The sequence below is a fragment of the Styela clava genome, chromosome 7 (genome assembly GCF_964204865.1).
Source record: "Styela clava chromosome 7, kaStyClav1.hap1.2, whole genome shotgun sequence".
NCBI lineage: Eukaryota > Metazoa > Chordata > Ascidiacea > Stolidobranchia > Styelidae > Styela > Styela clava.
Genome location: NC_135256.1, coordinates 18,788,442 through 18,804,596, shown reverse-complemented (window position 1 = coordinate 18,804,596; position 16,155 = coordinate 18,788,442). Strand labels below are relative to the sequence as shown.

Below are 16,155 nucleotides of genomic sequence, written 5' to 3'. Positions count from 1 at the left end.
AAAATCGTTATTGCCCATTATAAGTACTTGGGGTACGGAACTACACGAGACCCCTAGCATTGTAGTTAGATATATGCTTATTTTTCAATATTTCAGTAGTTATTTTAGTAGTACAGTATTTTGATGTTGAATATTTTTGACCAAATTTAATTAACTTGTTGTTTAGATTGTCTTATATTGGCTTTTGGACTACGGACTCTGTATAACTTTAAAATTTATAATTTTATTGTCGTAATAACTATACGCACAAAGGTCTGACGACATGGCTGATTCAGAATTATCCAATATTTTAAACCGTCGGAATAAAATAAATGAAGGTGAAGAGCCAGCACCTACAGAGAACGTAGTTGTGAAAGGTTATCAAACAAATGAAGGCGACAAATCGGAAGTTGATGCTGCGCTCCCCGAACTCGCCAATAAACTGAATAGGTATGTTTTGTTATTTACTGTACGACCTCATATATAACACTTATTTCTGTGAATATCTTGCCGTTTTGTCTAATTGTGTATCAAGTCAGCTACAGTTTGATAGTTTTCCGTTGAAGGGTGATACCCGATATATGTTAATAGTATTGTAATTAATAACATCAAAAACTATGTTCCAAGTATGTTCTGCCACACCTTGAGCCATATAGTATGGTAGTTATCAATGTGCCATATGATACGGATACTATTGAACTTTATTATTTTATTGTTACTGTATTATCAAAGTGCAATTTCTGCATGATATTTAGTAACACACTGCTATATCAGGAAATTGATGACTGTGGTGTTCTATTGACCGATTTCCTTTCAAGCTAAAATGTATTATATTAAAATCTGGTGGGCAATTTGGCTCTGAGGCAAGTAGGCCTGTCCAATTTGTATCTCAAATTTTGAATAGTGTACTAAATAGAAGAGGCAGTAGCAAATATGATGCAAATTTGCTTCCAAATTTACTTTCCTCCATTGTTTTTTTAGTATTTAGCAATGCTTAACTACTTTTTAAAATTTTGAATAATCATAAACTTGCACATTATTCCACTTGAGTAATGTGATTAATAAGCTTTTTGAGTAGCCTAATTGATTCAACTGTGATAAGATTTCATATCAATCCTAAAAAAGCAAAACTTGATAAGACGACTTAATAATATTATTGTAGTGTCTCACATATAGTCCATATTGGATTGTAATGAGAAAGTGTCCTATTTTCGATATTTATTCAGATATTCTCTTTAAACAGCCTTGATTCTTAATTCTGTTCAAATTAAAGTTTCCATTTTGTATTACTTGATTCTCATATGGTAAATACCATAAAAAGGTCTATTTGTTTGGATTTAATGGATGCGATAATGTCCAGTCTCTCTCAATTTTGACCATTTATACTCATGGAAACATTGTTTTGATGATCATCTGCAAATCTCTGTATCTTAAGTCAGTGTCATCTAGATAAGGGGTGTGCAACAGGGCCCATGGGCCATAACCCGATCCACCAATCCATTTACTGTGGCCCTTGTCAACACTCTGATATTTACCCACCAAGCATAAATCCTAATCTGACAGTTTATGTTCAAAAATTCGCTCACATGGGTAAAATAGGCATACATATTGTTCTTTGCTATTGTTGCTGCGTTAAATCTTCTATCTTTTTGCCATGTGTCTTCAATACTGCAAGGCTAAGCAACAGCCGCATCCTATTCTCTTGCCTTTCCCGAATTGAAATTACTAAATTTTTTGTGTGGCTCTGCTACACTTCTGGTTGGTTATTATGGCCCATCGACAAAATATTTTGCACATCCCTTATCTAGATGAATACTCTATTTTAAATATTGTGGTTATATTATTGAAGTAATCTAAGATATGATGTTCATTGGAATAGAAAATTAGGTACCGGTAGTATATTTCAAATTATTACATCCTCAGAGTGAAATTTTTTTTTAGACAAGCAAATATTAACGATGGAATCGAATCAGGAGAGGTGCCTTCTATGAAAGTCTGTAATGTATATACTGAATTCAAGGAATTCACAAGAAAACAAATCAAAGAATACGAAAAAATGTTCAAAAAGTAAAAAATTTTATAGATTGGTCATATAAGTTTAGTGTTTAGATTTTATTAATTGCTAAATTATGACAATCATAGAAAACTCGTTTTAGAGAATAACATGTGATATATTCTTGAAAAAGACTTCTTGATCACTGTTGAACTTTGATAACCGAGCCAAATTGTGCTTAATTTTCACATACCGGTAGTTTCAATCAAGTCATTTTAAATAAACATTGATTTGTTACATCAATTCTCTCTTAAAAATCTGCAAGTTAAGATATATTTGAAATTCCATATTTTTAAATTATATTTTGTAAAGTAGGCTATTATCCAAATTTTGATATTGATTTGGAGATCCCTAACCAGAATTCAAATGTAAAGGCAATTTTGGTTGATGGGGTTTTACGAATTGAATAGCAAAATTATTCATAATTTTTACCTAGGTAAATTTTGTAGCTATTCATTTTTTGCAAGAAGATATTTTGAATTCCGTGGAGATTAGTTATTTAATCTCAATTACTGTAAAACGATTGAAAAAAATTATTACTGTAAAATGACTTGCAATTTATAATTTGAATGAATTTCAATATTTTCCAATAGGTATGACACTGGCAGAGATGGTTTTATTGATTTGATGGAATTAAAATACATGATGGAAAAACTCGATGCTCCCCAAACTCATTTAGGATTAAAAGCAATGATAAAAGAAGTTGATGAAGATTATGACAGTAAAATGAGTTTTCGAGAGGTGAGGGATGAAAAAAGAATAATTTTTGTGTTTTTTCATATTTGTTGTGATTGTGTACAACAATTTAATAAAAAACAATTATTTAGTCTAAACATGTAAGAATCAAATTTGATTTATATTCGAAATAAATAAAGGTATTCAAAAATGCTATTTAAAATAATTTGTTTGTTATGTTCATAGGAAAACCTTTTTTACTATAAAATTTATTATTCATCTTGATTTTGCTGTGAAAAAATTCCACTAAGACTATTATTCATAGTTAAAATAATTCTGGAATACTGAGCTATCCAGGTATTTGGATTTTTATTGTTTCACACCTCCACCCTTCCTTTTCCTGTTCTTTCTAAAAGCTTGAGCTGTCTCAGGGATGGGGAAAGCTTAATCATATAGCAAATTACAGCCTCACATTAGTCATCGTTGTTAAATTCTACACATAAGGAGAGAATTTAGTATTTAATACAATTCTATGTACAATTAGTATGTAAAACAATTCTCTGAAATTCATTTAAATGATCTTTTCAAAAATGAAGCCTTATTTACAAATGCATGCAATCTGGAGGCTATGTGAAAAATTCGTTATGAATATTAATGTTTGTTACATGAATAATAAATGCAGGAATGGGTTAAAGCAAGTGTCAAGCTTTGCAGTTTGTCGCAAAGTTGAGTGAGATATGTCAGACTATGATGATCTTATATAATGGCTCAATTGTAAGAATATTGATGTAAAAATATTCCAGGAAGGTAGAGAGGATCATCGGAATGAAAATGTTAGTGATTTGCATACCTAAGGCCACAGATTGCTCATGAGATATATAAATTAGCTCTGATCTGAATAACGGATTTGAACTAATCATCTGGTCCATTTTGTGTTTATATTTCAAATTAAAAACCACACTGTAATTGTGCGATAAAAGAAGACTTTCCTAAGAAATACAATTTTTTTCAGTTTCTTCTCATATTCCGTAAAGCATCTAACAATGAGTTACAAATTGATGGACTGAAGAGTATTGCTGACTGTGATGAGATAAACGTGTCAGAGGAAGGAGTCGGAGGTGCCAAGAATTTTTTTGAAGCAAAGGTGGGTTATTATGTACGGTACTATCTGATCCAACCACCCCATCTTGACTGCAACAAATGTGCCATGTCAAATTCTGGTTATTCCCAATGCAGTCAATTCTACACAAACATAATGTGCCACACATCATAAAACAGGATAGGATTATCATATATATTCCGGGGGCGGAGGATAATTATAAGATGTCTCTATCATATGGTTAACCACACCATACACTTTTCAGGGCTTGTCAGGATAATCAGATATTAGATTTCTATGCCTGACATGGGCAAACTACAGCCAGCGGGCCAATTCAACCTTGGCCCCCTGATGCTGCCACGACCAAACTAAAATCAAATTTTGATGTTACCGCTAATAATAATAGCTCAAGGAATTTGTTGAGATTGCGATTAAATTTTATTTTGGCACGAGGCTTATCGTTTCCAATTTTTCTTTTATGACACTGCAAAATATTGTTCATGAAATGTAAAATAAAACTTTTTTATGTCACACTTACAAGGCCCGCCAGTCTAGGTGGGCAAAATGAAAGCATGAGTAGCTCTAATGAAAGCATATGAATATATCTGATATTTTCTGAGAGGATAATATGTTATTCTCATTTATCATTTTGATACTATCTTGTTAAGCATCCGTGTGTCAACTGTGCTACATGCGGGTCTGAGGCGGCAAGTAAACAAAATGTACAAATCAATACAACATATTACAGTATCCCTTGTATCAAAAATTATTTTGTCAACATTTTCATCCTCCAGGTTCAGCAATTATCTCAATCAAACAAATTTGAAGAAGAAATTAAGAAAGAGCAAGAGGAAAGGAGGCAGGAGGCAGAACTGAAGAAAGTACGGAGGGCTGAGTTCAAGGCAAAGGCTAGCGTCTTCCAGTAGTTTCTATCTTTCTAAAATCAGCAATTTGTATCTTAACTGAAATGTAATAGAAAAATAGAGAGATCCAAAATATATCAACTCTTCAACAGAAATAAATGCAGGGGATAAACTTTTAGGTTGATTTATACAACCAATGCTTCTTTTTATTTACTTATAAAACACTTCTTAAATGTATAGTGATCCTTATATTCGAAAACTTCCTAGTGCTAGATGTATAATTTAAACATAGTTACCTATCAGTCGTCAATTAGCATTTTCGTTAATTTATCAAATTCGTATGTTTCGGAAAAAATTGAAATCAAAATTTGAAATGTCGAGTTGCTCCAGTTTCACATATAAACTCTGTAACAATGTATTACTTGATCATTATCACCCCATGCAAACCCAACTATCATTTTCCTTCTTAATCTAATTTCTGAATCACAGGCTACTGTTGAAATTTAATTAGACATTTCTTTTTTTTGGTCTTTATAAATTTTCATTCGCAGCCATTATTTGAAATGCTAAAATTTTAGGAAAATGCAAGCTTTACTGTTTGAAAAGTTAGTATTTTGTCATTTGATTCATTTGTTCTAAGACTCAAATATTTTTCCAATTTTAGCAAAGATTTGTTGGAGTAGCTTTTCCCTAGTTTTTAGTGTTTGTAAATAGACATGCCTTTTTCATGTTTTCTTACTTCTTATGCATATGGTTTTAATCGAGAAGTGGTATTATAATATTGATATTATATTTGTTTAGTATTGGAATTCCGCCAGGTCTTATCAAGTGTTTTTATTTTAATGGTATTGTCGCTAGCTTTTTATGGATAATTTTATGTGTATATCAGCAAGTAATTTATTTTCATTTTTCAGACATGTGTTTTGCACATGTTTGATTCGCAGCCTCAATGCATATCAGGCTTTGGGAATTTTCTATATGTGAAGTATGTATGTTTTTGGTGTAACTAATTTTTGGTAGAAAATTGATTTTGCATAAATAGTAGAAATTATCTCTGAAGCAAGCCGAATGTTTGTGCTATATTGTGTAATGTTGCCCTTTAGTATTGTACATAACACACCAAAGAAAATTTCAGTTAGTTTTGTTTACCTTTGTTTAAGTAACAAATTTGATTCCGCTGTCAACCGATCGATAGTGTGCCTATTTTTCAGTGATTTGCATTAACTGCCCTATTTTATGTTTGTTATGTTCTTTTTATAATTTTGTTTTGTCTCATAATCATATGTGTTAGTATATATATTTTGCTGCTTGTTTTGACACCGAATATCCAAAGCTAATAAAGTTATATCAAATACGTCAGTAGTCAATTTTCGCGGAAGCATCTCTAGTCGAGCATAATGGACGATCAAGCGGATTTGGTGATATTACTATGACTATAAAACTTTAGACAAACGTTTGCAGCTTGGATTCTGAGACGGGGGTATTTTATTTAAGATTCGGAGGTAATTTTGCAAGCAAATAATTCAGATTTAATTCCTATACATATATGTTTCGCGTGATTATATGTGGCCGTTAAACCAGGCAGTATATTCCGACGCTCCTCCGCGCTTGCTGAATCGTGACGTAACGTACTTTGCTGGAATTTATAGAATCCGTGCCCCGGGGCAATCTACAACGCAACGGTAGCAGTACCAGCTATTATACATCGGTAATGGTTGATCCACTTTTGCTTGCAATGTCTGTAACTTTTTGGTAGTTTATAACTGCTAGTGGAAAAATAAGTGCGTTGACTAATACCTATATTTTCATCAAATTGTACATAGCAAGTACCGGTAAGTCTTTTGATTGTTAGAAATTATGTGGATACACGGACTGGCGGACGTTTTCATCCAAGCTCAGAATGATCCCAAGCGCAGCTTTCACGTACTATATTATCTTTTATATTTATCCTGACAGTATTAGTTCATGAGCTTGTCTTAATGACAACTTAAATGTTACGGAAACACAGAATTCTTATTGTTTTACCTGTTGGACTGATTTTCATCTCACTATATGACCTAAGAGCATGCATACAAACGGGATCTTCGGTGTTTAATCAGGTTGTTGGTCTGGTAAGTGATTTATTTTTAAAGGCAGTTTACTAAGCAAATATCAAGTTCTATATGTATTTGGTAGATTATTTAACGCCTGAAATCATTCCTTCTATGCATCATAATAATCGGATATGACGAAGAATAGCGCTAGATTATAATAGGTTAAATTCTAAAAACCTTTGCTATTGATAACGACCGCGTCCTAAGTTCTCTTCTTGTAGCATTTTGATAGTACAGAAACTGAATTTGGATTCGTTTTTCAAACTTGTATTGTTGAAAATATTTTGGGCATATCAATCAATCAATTTTATTTTGGTCGCTCTGGTATAAAAACAAAACAACACGTTTTTCTATGTTTGTTTACTTTCAGCAAATTATAACGTTACATTCTATGCTGTTCGATTTAAACGCCAATGATTTAAAATTTTTAAATCACTAATCTGAGTCGCGTGTCGTATGCCTGGTTACATACCGGGTATTTATAACTCGTTAATTCTGCATTGCAGCGAAACTAGTTTGAGATATTAATTATAATCCTCATTCAATTATTTATTCCATAAGTATCCTCGAAGTTTGCAGTAAATTAAAAAAAAAAACTGAAAACAGAGAGATTGTATTACTTTTAATCCCTACATTCAAAATTGTTTTACCAACAGAAAACAAGAATAATATTTGAAAATGAAAATTCCTCCAAAGAAAATATTGCGACAAAAGCTTCGTGCTACAAGACTGGTGAATTCAATACCTTCTATATTTGCAACGATTCTCTACCTTTCAGCAGTACAGCTTGCGGAAAATCAGAACAAGGTATATATATTTTAAACGTTTTTTACAACACAAAAAAAGAACAGTGCTTAATAGACATGAAGACCAAAACGAAGTAGTACAGGTAATCTTTCACAGCAGACTACCAGTACCGACCGCATTCTTCTCCTGGCCATCAGATAGCAGCAAACGCCACAAGGTGGGCAATCGTGAATTTTGATGATGTCATTTTGATGATGTCATGATGTCACCTTTGAGCAACAAATACAAGTCCAGTAAGCAAAGTGAAAAGAAGAAAAAAGAAATGCTTGCGAAAATTACAACTACAACATAATAGCAAAAAGTTTCGTAGGTTGACTCCCTACCCAAAACAACATAATAACAAAACGATCCATAGGTCAACATTGTGTCCTATAATAAAATTATATTTGCCTCATCATCATTTTTCATGATTTTAGAATTTGACTATTTGAGAAGAGTGACAAATTCGATTTTAAGCGTTTTTAAATTTCACCTTCAGATGCCCTCGAATATAAAGTTCCAAACATAGTTCATTACGTTTGGTTTGGTGAAATGAATCTCAAGTATTATCATTATCTCTCAGTGCGATCTGCTGCAGCAAATCAAGTAAGTGTGTTATATATATTTTTTGGTATTTTATGCTTTTTTATATTACCATTGCCAGCACAGAGAGGGATTTCAAAACGTATTCGAATTTGCAATGGAAAATGTCTGAGTGTGTTAAAGGTGGAAATATAGGGTGACCCTATTTCCAAACCCTAAAAGGAGGACACATTGTTTGGTAGAACCACATTTCATCTGTGCATGAGATTACATTATAATATATCTACTAAATTCCCTAGAATTAAATATAGAAGTGACAATAAACGAAGTAACGACAATGAAATAACGCATTTTTGTTGTACCAAAAAATATGCAGGACAATCGATTGATTTGTTCTTAGACCATGAGTATTTGGCAGTTCCTTTAATCGTTGTCAACATTGCTGGGTTATTTTTTTCAAAATCGTAAAACTGGGCATATTGGCGTCATTTTCTTTCCAAATCCAAATTTTCATAAATTGCGAAATACGAGGTGAAATGGCGTAAAACCTAATTGCGAAACAAAACGATTTTACGTAGTAAACGAGTAAGCATAACAAGTGTGCATTTAATTAGAGTAAACCCGTCTACATGCTATCACATCGCTTGTCATGTGTATAATGATAACTACAAGTCTCTACTGACTTTGGATATTTCTTGACATATCCAAAGCTTTTGATAATGTAAGAGAATTTTAAATATTTAATCCCGTGAAAAAAGGAGGATGTTGACATTTTAGAGCGTCCTCGGAGGACGCAATTTTTTTAACGAAAAGGGAGGAGAAATCCTCCAAAAGGAGGACGTTTGGTCACCCTAGGAAATATCTCAATTTCTCGGAACGGTAATTCCAATTCCAACTATTCCTTGAACATGGAAATATTAATTTATGGATATCAATAGGGGCAAAATACAATATCGGTGAATTTGCGATCGAAGTATTTTTAAGATTAGAAGCAGTAATTTATTTAAAAGTATGCATTTTAATGTATGTTTTTTCAATTACAATTATTTTCGAATGCAAGATCGCATAGATGTTGGAGATTTTTAAATTTGGCTTCATATATAACCTTAATAACTTAGAATAGGGGTGTGAAAACTGCGACCTGCGGGCCAAATGCGGCCCACGAAGAAATATTGTGCGTCTCGCGGATAAGTGCCAATTTTGAATGGTGGGCTGGCCGCAAAACGAGTTTTTTATTTAGTTTAATCTGGTACGTACGAGTAAATCGAATCCCTATGCATTGCAAGGCCTAGTCAAATAATTAGCTATGTCTATAACGTCACAGTGCCCCAAAAGCACGCTTATGCGAAGTGAACAACGCATGTCAAAAGATCAATAACCAAATTTTTTTACTTGCAACCACTGACCACCAGAAACCCTATGTTAATTAAATCAAGGTGCTGCCCGCGGTTTCACCCAGTCATTCGTAGTTGCCCAGTTGCTTGTATTAAAGGTTGCACACCCCTAACTTAGAATATGGAAAATAGTATTCATGTTTTTATTTAATGTAATAACCAACATGACCTTTGCAAATTAATATTTAGCATCCAGATGCTATTATGTTTCATATCAACGGTTCCAAGCCAGGAGGAGAATACTGGAAAAGAGTCGAAAAAGAAATTCCTTGCATTACTTTGGTCAAAATGGAAGCACCCACGTCGATTCATAACAAAGAAATATCAGACGTATTGCACCAAACCGATGTTGCCAGGTAGAACCATCATCTGTGAAATTGAATTTGCTACAAATTACTCTATCTAATACAATTACATTCCGTATAACTTCCTTAAACATTCAAGGTTTCTGCCCCGTAAACAAGCCCTTATCACTTATCGATCTTGATTACTTATCGATCTTGATCGGTAAGTATGTTGATAGGTATTTGTTTGTCTGTTAGATGGACGCGATATCTCACGAAAGCGAGGTTGAATCTGCTCCAAATTTTGCATGTGCATTCATCATATCTCGGACCAGAAGCCTATTGATTTTGGATGTCGTATAATTAGCGAGGTATTAATTAATTAGTGATGGGAAACGCGTTGTCACTGGTATAGAGTCATGAATCGAAACCGCAGTTTCGATCGATAAGTCTTCGGTCTTCGACCGATATTCTCGTTTACCTATTTGTGAATATTTTGATTCGCGCAAAGTAGATCAGAATCAAATATGTAAGAGCAAGTTTTGCCATGTAGTTTTTGATTGAGTGAGATTGAACTCAGGAAACCTGGTTTGCCACAGCATAACCACAGCAAAAAAATGAAGACAAAAGGGGGCTCCCGAACTATGCGAACCAAGATGGCGGACATGGGAATGTAATATGTGTACTAGGTTAGGGTTAGGCCATAATTTTAGGTAAAAATACTACGGGAGCCTCCTGGCTAGTCTTCAAACTGATAATGGGACTAAAATAAGGAAAATTGGAAAAAAATTATAGCCTAACCCTAACCTGTTACCCATGTTACGTTCCGATGTACGCCATCTTGGTTTGCATACTTCGGGAGCACCGACAAAAGTTTATCACTTAAATTTGGAAATTTATACGCTGCGTACATTAAACTTTTCCATTACTTACTACAATGACCATTTAATTTTCAGAATGCAGATTTTGCTCAAATACGGAGGAATTTACCTAGACTCTGACGTCATAATACTAAAGTCGTTTAACCCGTTGAGGAAATATCCTTTCACTATCGGGCGATCAACAGAGTATTCTCTCAGTAAGTAACTTTTGTCGGGTATAGGATGTTACATGATAATATAAGAGTGTTTCATCGACAATAATTTACCGCTTTGCATCGCTAAATGTCTAAAAGAGAGTGTTGCTTGAATACATGGACACGAAGACCAACCAAGGTTGACGAACAGCTACAAATAATTTGTATTATTGTTCAAGGGGTCATCTATTCGAAGTAAAAAATGAATCACATGCAGCCCACGGGAAGCTTTGAAATAAGTAAAAGTACAGTAATACCCATCTAGCGAAAAATACAATCTTCAATCACTGGAAATTGCAAAGCAATTGACCCGTTATTAATTAATGAGAGAAATGATTTTTCTCATAACAACAAAAAGGAAAAATACCAACAAGAACAATAATAATAAATTGATACATAGGTCCATTTCGTGTCCACTAATAACTTTACAAGCTCCTGTATGTATAAAAACACAATCAAATAGTTCTATGATATATTATATAATCTTCTGAAATAGATTTAACATTTCTGGTACAATATGTATGCATGTTTATTCTTGAATCCATATATGCGACGTGAGCTTTTGTGGCTGATTTCAATCTTTGAGTCAACTTAATTCTCATACTTTCAGGTAACGGAGTCATGTTATCGGAACCTGATTCATCATTTATTAAAGAATGGATGAGTTATTTCAATAAATATGACCAAGTGAGTACTGTAACTTTATCGAATTGCTTTGCGTGCTTCATCAATACTGATTATTGATATATATACCTGTTAATTAATGAAGAGAGTTGAAGCTGGCATTAGAATCAGAGCCTATGGTTTCCGATATAAATACATATGTATAACCAAAATCGTACTCCCGTAGTGTGTGTACCAGGTTAAGGTTGGGCTATAATTTTATTCCGATTTCCCTTATTTTAGTTCTATTACGAGTTCGGGAAATGTTTGTGTTAGTCAACTGAATATACCCCTTGCCCATAGGCTTCAGTCCCTTCACACAACTTGATGTAAAGTAGACGAACAAAATTAGTTACCACCATTGGCTCCATATTGGTACACACACTTCTGGAGCGCCACAAAAAATAGCGAGTATACTGGAATAACTTTAAGTGGCTAATTGATATTTCATTGGACTCGAACTAGACCAGTGGTCGGGTAAGTTTTTTAAGTTAGGCACAAATAGTGAAATAAAAAGGTTTCATGGTCCAACGATTTTCCTGAAATTTTCTTTAAACTTAACCACGTAATAAAAGGACATTTAATTCCTTTCGTCGAAATGAACGTAATCCATGATCGTTTGATGTATGAACTTCGATATGGTTAAAATTTATATGTAATGTTGGGTTTATAGAATTTTTGTGTATCACTGCCATAACTTCTTTGGAGCACTAGAAAATGCTAGACGGCCCACAGTTTGCCGCTCACTAATGTAGACCTATGGATCATTTTTACAAAATTGTTGTTGTTGCAAAAAATCGCTTTTCTTCGCAAGTAATGCACTTTTTTAGTAGAAATAAATGGAAGAAGTCACAAGATGGCTATTAGTTTTAATTTTGACATGGAGTCAAAATTTACCAGAAATCTTATTTTTCATAAATCATTGGAACACAGTTCTATGACGTATTAGTACACACATCCATATGACATGAATTCTTGTGACTTCATATTGCGATAGCCATTTGACCCTCACAATCATATATTTTTCATGTGTTACAATACATCTATATTACATTTTTTATTTTAGCATAAAATCCGCGGCATCCACTACGCTGATTTTTCCATCAAATTACCGTTTCGCTTACACTCAATGAGACCAGACCTTATGTCACACGTAGAAGAAACTTCTCTGCAACGGCCCAACCCTTGGATAGATGGACGAATTTGCATTTCTCACTCTTCATATGATATATCAGAGAATTATGCTCTTCACATTCACCCACAGAAAAGTTTACTGAAAGACCCGAAAGTTTTATTAGAATATCGTGAAGAGGAGTTAAGAACGTTTGATTCTACATACGGGGCAGGAGCCAGATTGGCGTTGTTTGGTTTTCAAGATTTAGTGTATATGAGAAGTGAACTTTTATCAGCAAAGAACAGAACAAAAATGAAAAAAATTGAAAAGTTTAAACCTGTTCGTGAATATCAATTTTCTTCATTACTTGAGGGATTGTAAATAATACTGTGAGTCACTATGAACAAACACTAACTTAAACGAACTTTAAATGCTGTTGCAATGTCAAATTTGTATTTTAGCTTTCCAATTTTTTAGCGTGAAATCAAAATTGAGAATCTTTCTTTAATAATGAGACGTCCAGCACTGTCGTACTTAAAAGCACTCGCAATTTAAATTACCATCGTGATCCCATATTTTAATAACGTCGCTTATGAAGTTTTCTATTGTTATGTCACATTTGATGCCCCCTGTTTTCATAAACCTCAAGTGTGTTAGCGCGGTCGAGCACCTGCTTGAAGCAAAAAAACGGATGTCTGTATTCGGAGTCGAAGCGTACATTTAACTCTGGGCTGAGCCACGCTCATTACTGACATTGTTATATAAGTACTCGCAGTTGAATAATTTTTCAATTCATATATTTTTATTTATTTAAGAGACAAAAGGACCTCGTATTATTTTATTTTGATATAAGCAATAAAGAATGTAGATGTATGGAAGACTGTAAATATTAGATCGCAAGTTTGAATCTTGTGTAGGGTTGTCGAAAAAAGACAAAGGCGCCACTAACTCAAATTTTTTGAAACATTGCACCTATGGATTAATTATAAAACTGCTGTGGTTGTCCATGCTGTTGTTGTAGTCAAGGAATGACTTTTCTCCATAACTTATGAACCAATCGACTTTAAATTTTAGTACGAAAAGATGGGAGAGAGCGCTAGAAAGCTAATACTTTTATTTTATTTATTTTCCGAATTTTATCTGAATCTTATGAAAGATACTAAATCGATAGTTCACCCATATTTTGCGTATATTGCGCCACCACGTGGAATCGCGTCATGCTAATTCGCATTTTCCGCCAAATCCGGTGCTCAGCTAAGGAGCAGTAGTGGTTTAGGTTTCTACGGTCATGCATATTTGATTCAAAGGATTGAATGATCGGTTTCATACATGGGTTGCCTAGGCTTCCACTCCACTGCGGTTAATCCCTTGATTTCAGTGTTCGCATATATTTCCTGATTGCTTTCTATTCTATTGAAGTAAAATTTCCAAGATTTTGTATGCAACTGATACATTACGCTTAGCCACAAAGAACCACTGTTCTATCTTTTTATTACGGCCAGGAAGAATTTGTGCTTGATCATTCGCTGAGAGAGATTCTTTTGCATGTTGCTCCATGACGTTTCCTGATTGTGACACAGTGTTAAGTGAGCCAAAGGATCTATTGAAAAAATTCACTGATCTGGCAGTTTGCTTTAACAAACGGAGGATTAAACGCTGCACCAACGCTTTACTCACTTGAAACTTGGTGTCAGTGCTTTGAGGAAATACCCAAACAATCTATACCAAATTTGGGCATAGCGAAAAAATAGCCCTTTCTTTAACAATATATGATACAAATCGATTTCAACTTTTCAGCAGTTAGAGACTGAATAGACATCAAAAAAACATTTTCTGAAGAATCTCCACGCTCCCTGGTGCACTAATAGTTTTGTATATTTTCAAGCGTTTAGAATCAATAATGATAATCTGCAATGAACTAGTGATATCTTGCTGTTGAGGAATGGGTGTGGAATATGGTCTGTAATTTTTCGCTAAATTGGACAGGGCCGCAATTGTTTATAAGAATATTTGTAAAACTCGTGTAGGAGCATGAGTCTGTACGCAAGTTGCCTTTTTATTCTTGTCGTAAGCTATTTCAAAAATTTTACAGAATTTAGTTCAGGAGTTTTAGATGATGTATCAAGTATAAACATGCACTTGAAAACATAAGAGTAAATTGAGGAACATTGGAATGGAGTATGAAATTTCACTCGACAAATATAGCCAAATAAATACATAAAAATAAAAGCCATTTTGTGAGAAATGGCGCTGCACTATTTTTACCCTAATTTTGTTTTCAAAGGGTATATATTAAAAAAAATTAGTTTGCTTAGACGTTTTCTGAGTTTCTACAATATGTGGTTTCTACAAAGTAACAAAAATCTTTCGACCAATGATACCAATTTATTCTACGACAGTGCCATAGTATATAGACAATGGCTGGCGGCTGTGATTTTTGCGTCTTTTACATTTTTATTGAACATCTATGTCCTGGTCGTAACTTTGATATATGAATGGAAAGTACAAAAGGAGAACAGAGAGATCATGGATCGAATTCGTCAGAAGGATCGATATTCAAGAATGAGGAAACATATAGCCATTGACGTTATGAGATACTTGATCATAACGTTTTTGTTCGTTGTTCTCGGATGCCTTGATGCTGTTGAATTACGTTATTCTTATGACGATGAAGTGGATCTATGTAGAAACCTGCGATATGTGAAGCGTGTTTTAGTCGCAATTTGTCTCTTCATACCGTTTTTGATTTACTGGATGCGTCAGAGACTATTTTACAAGTCGGATTTACTAAAGCCACTATGCAACAAATTTATGCGAGTATTGAGTTGGCTTGTCTTAGCATTTATGATCATTGGTGTGCTTACGGGTTTACTCATGAGCCTCTCTCGAGGCAAGTATAGCAATACATTAACAGGTTGCGCATTTCAAGCATATCTTCCAGAATCTATTATGCGATTGCAAACAGTTTTTGCGTATATACTTTTGGCACTTACTGAATTAGCACTAGTTTTTCTTTTTGTTTATCCTTTATGAAAATTTAGAAACAATTTTAATGCGCATGCCAGGAGATTAACGAAACGAATTAAACGGTCTTTGATTGCTACAGCAATTACTATACTTTCCATGCTCCTCGGCCCTTTAATTTCCCAACTGTACCTGCGGTTGAAAATTGCCGATACGCTTGTAATGGAATTTGTAATCCTAATTGCAACTATCTGTGTCATAGCTTCTATTGATGATTGGAAACTGAGGCTGTTTCCATTTGCTAGGCACGTAACATTAGTTCAAGCTACAATCACAGATAGACCTCACAGTCATTCGTATCATCATACTACTATTTTCGGATGACTACGATAAATATTTTTCATATCTGAGACCCAATTCACCGTGATTTCTACAATAAAAGAATGATATTATTTTCAACTTTTCGCACAATTACGTTGTGTCTATTTCTTACTAATTAAAACAACGATCCTCGTGACCTGGGTTAAAATCAATAATTATACGCCGGCGTAAATAGCCAGAATACCCCCC

At 33.9% G+C, this 16,155-nt stretch overlaps 2 protein-coding genes across 2 annotated transcripts; both read left to right on the top strand.

Moving 5' to 3' along the window:
- Positions 1-146: 146 nt before the first annotated feature.
- On the top strand, positions 147-6,023 carry LOC120328294 (EF-hand domain-containing protein D2-like). The gene is made up of 5 exons (XM_039394738.2): positions 147-429; positions 1,921-2,046; positions 2,626-2,773; positions 3,720-3,851; positions 4,601-6,023. The coding sequence occupies exons 1-5, from the start codon at positions 263-265 to the stop codon at positions 4,730-4,732; spliced, it is 705 nt and encodes a 234-aa protein (XP_039250672.1). The 5' UTR covers positions 147-262; the 3' UTR covers positions 4,733-6,023.
- Positions 6,024-6,462: 439 nt separating this feature from the next.
- On the top strand, positions 6,463-16,155 carry LOC120328293 (uncharacterized). Its single transcript, XM_039394737.2, has 7 exons — positions 6,463-6,780; positions 7,419-7,569; positions 8,048-8,154; positions 9,675-9,841; positions 10,726-10,847; positions 11,455-11,531; positions 12,574-16,155. The coding sequence occupies exons 1-7, from the start codon at positions 6,661-6,663 to the stop codon at positions 13,000-13,002; spliced, it is 1,173 nt and encodes a 390-aa protein (XP_039250671.2). The 5' UTR covers positions 6,463-6,660; the 3' UTR covers positions 13,003-16,155.

Bases quoted from the DNA above. Each gene is read 5' to 3' on its own strand.
- LOC120328294 (XM_039394738.2), top strand. From the start codon at position 263: ATGGCTGATTCAGAATTATCCAATATTTTAAACCGTCGGAATAAAATA. The intron at 430-1,920 runs GTATGTTTTGTT...ATTTTTTTTTAG, and splicing joins CTCGCCAATAAACTGAATAG to ACAAGCAAATATTAACGATG. The intron at 2,047-2,625 runs GTAAAAAATTTT...ATTTTCCAATAG, and splicing joins TACGAAAAAATGTTCAAAAA to GTATGACACTGGCAGAGATG.
- LOC120328293 (XM_039394737.2), top strand. From the start codon at position 6,661: ATGTTACGGAAACACAGAATTCTTATTGTTTTACCTGTTGGACTGATT. The intron at 7,570-8,047 runs GTATATATATTT...TTTCACCTTCAG, and splicing joins TTGCGGAAAATCAGAACAAG to ATGCCCTCGAATATAAAGTT. The intron at 10,848-11,454 runs GTAAGTAACTTT...TCATACTTTCAG, and splicing joins ATCAACAGAGTATTCTCTCA to GTAACGGAGTCATGTTATCG.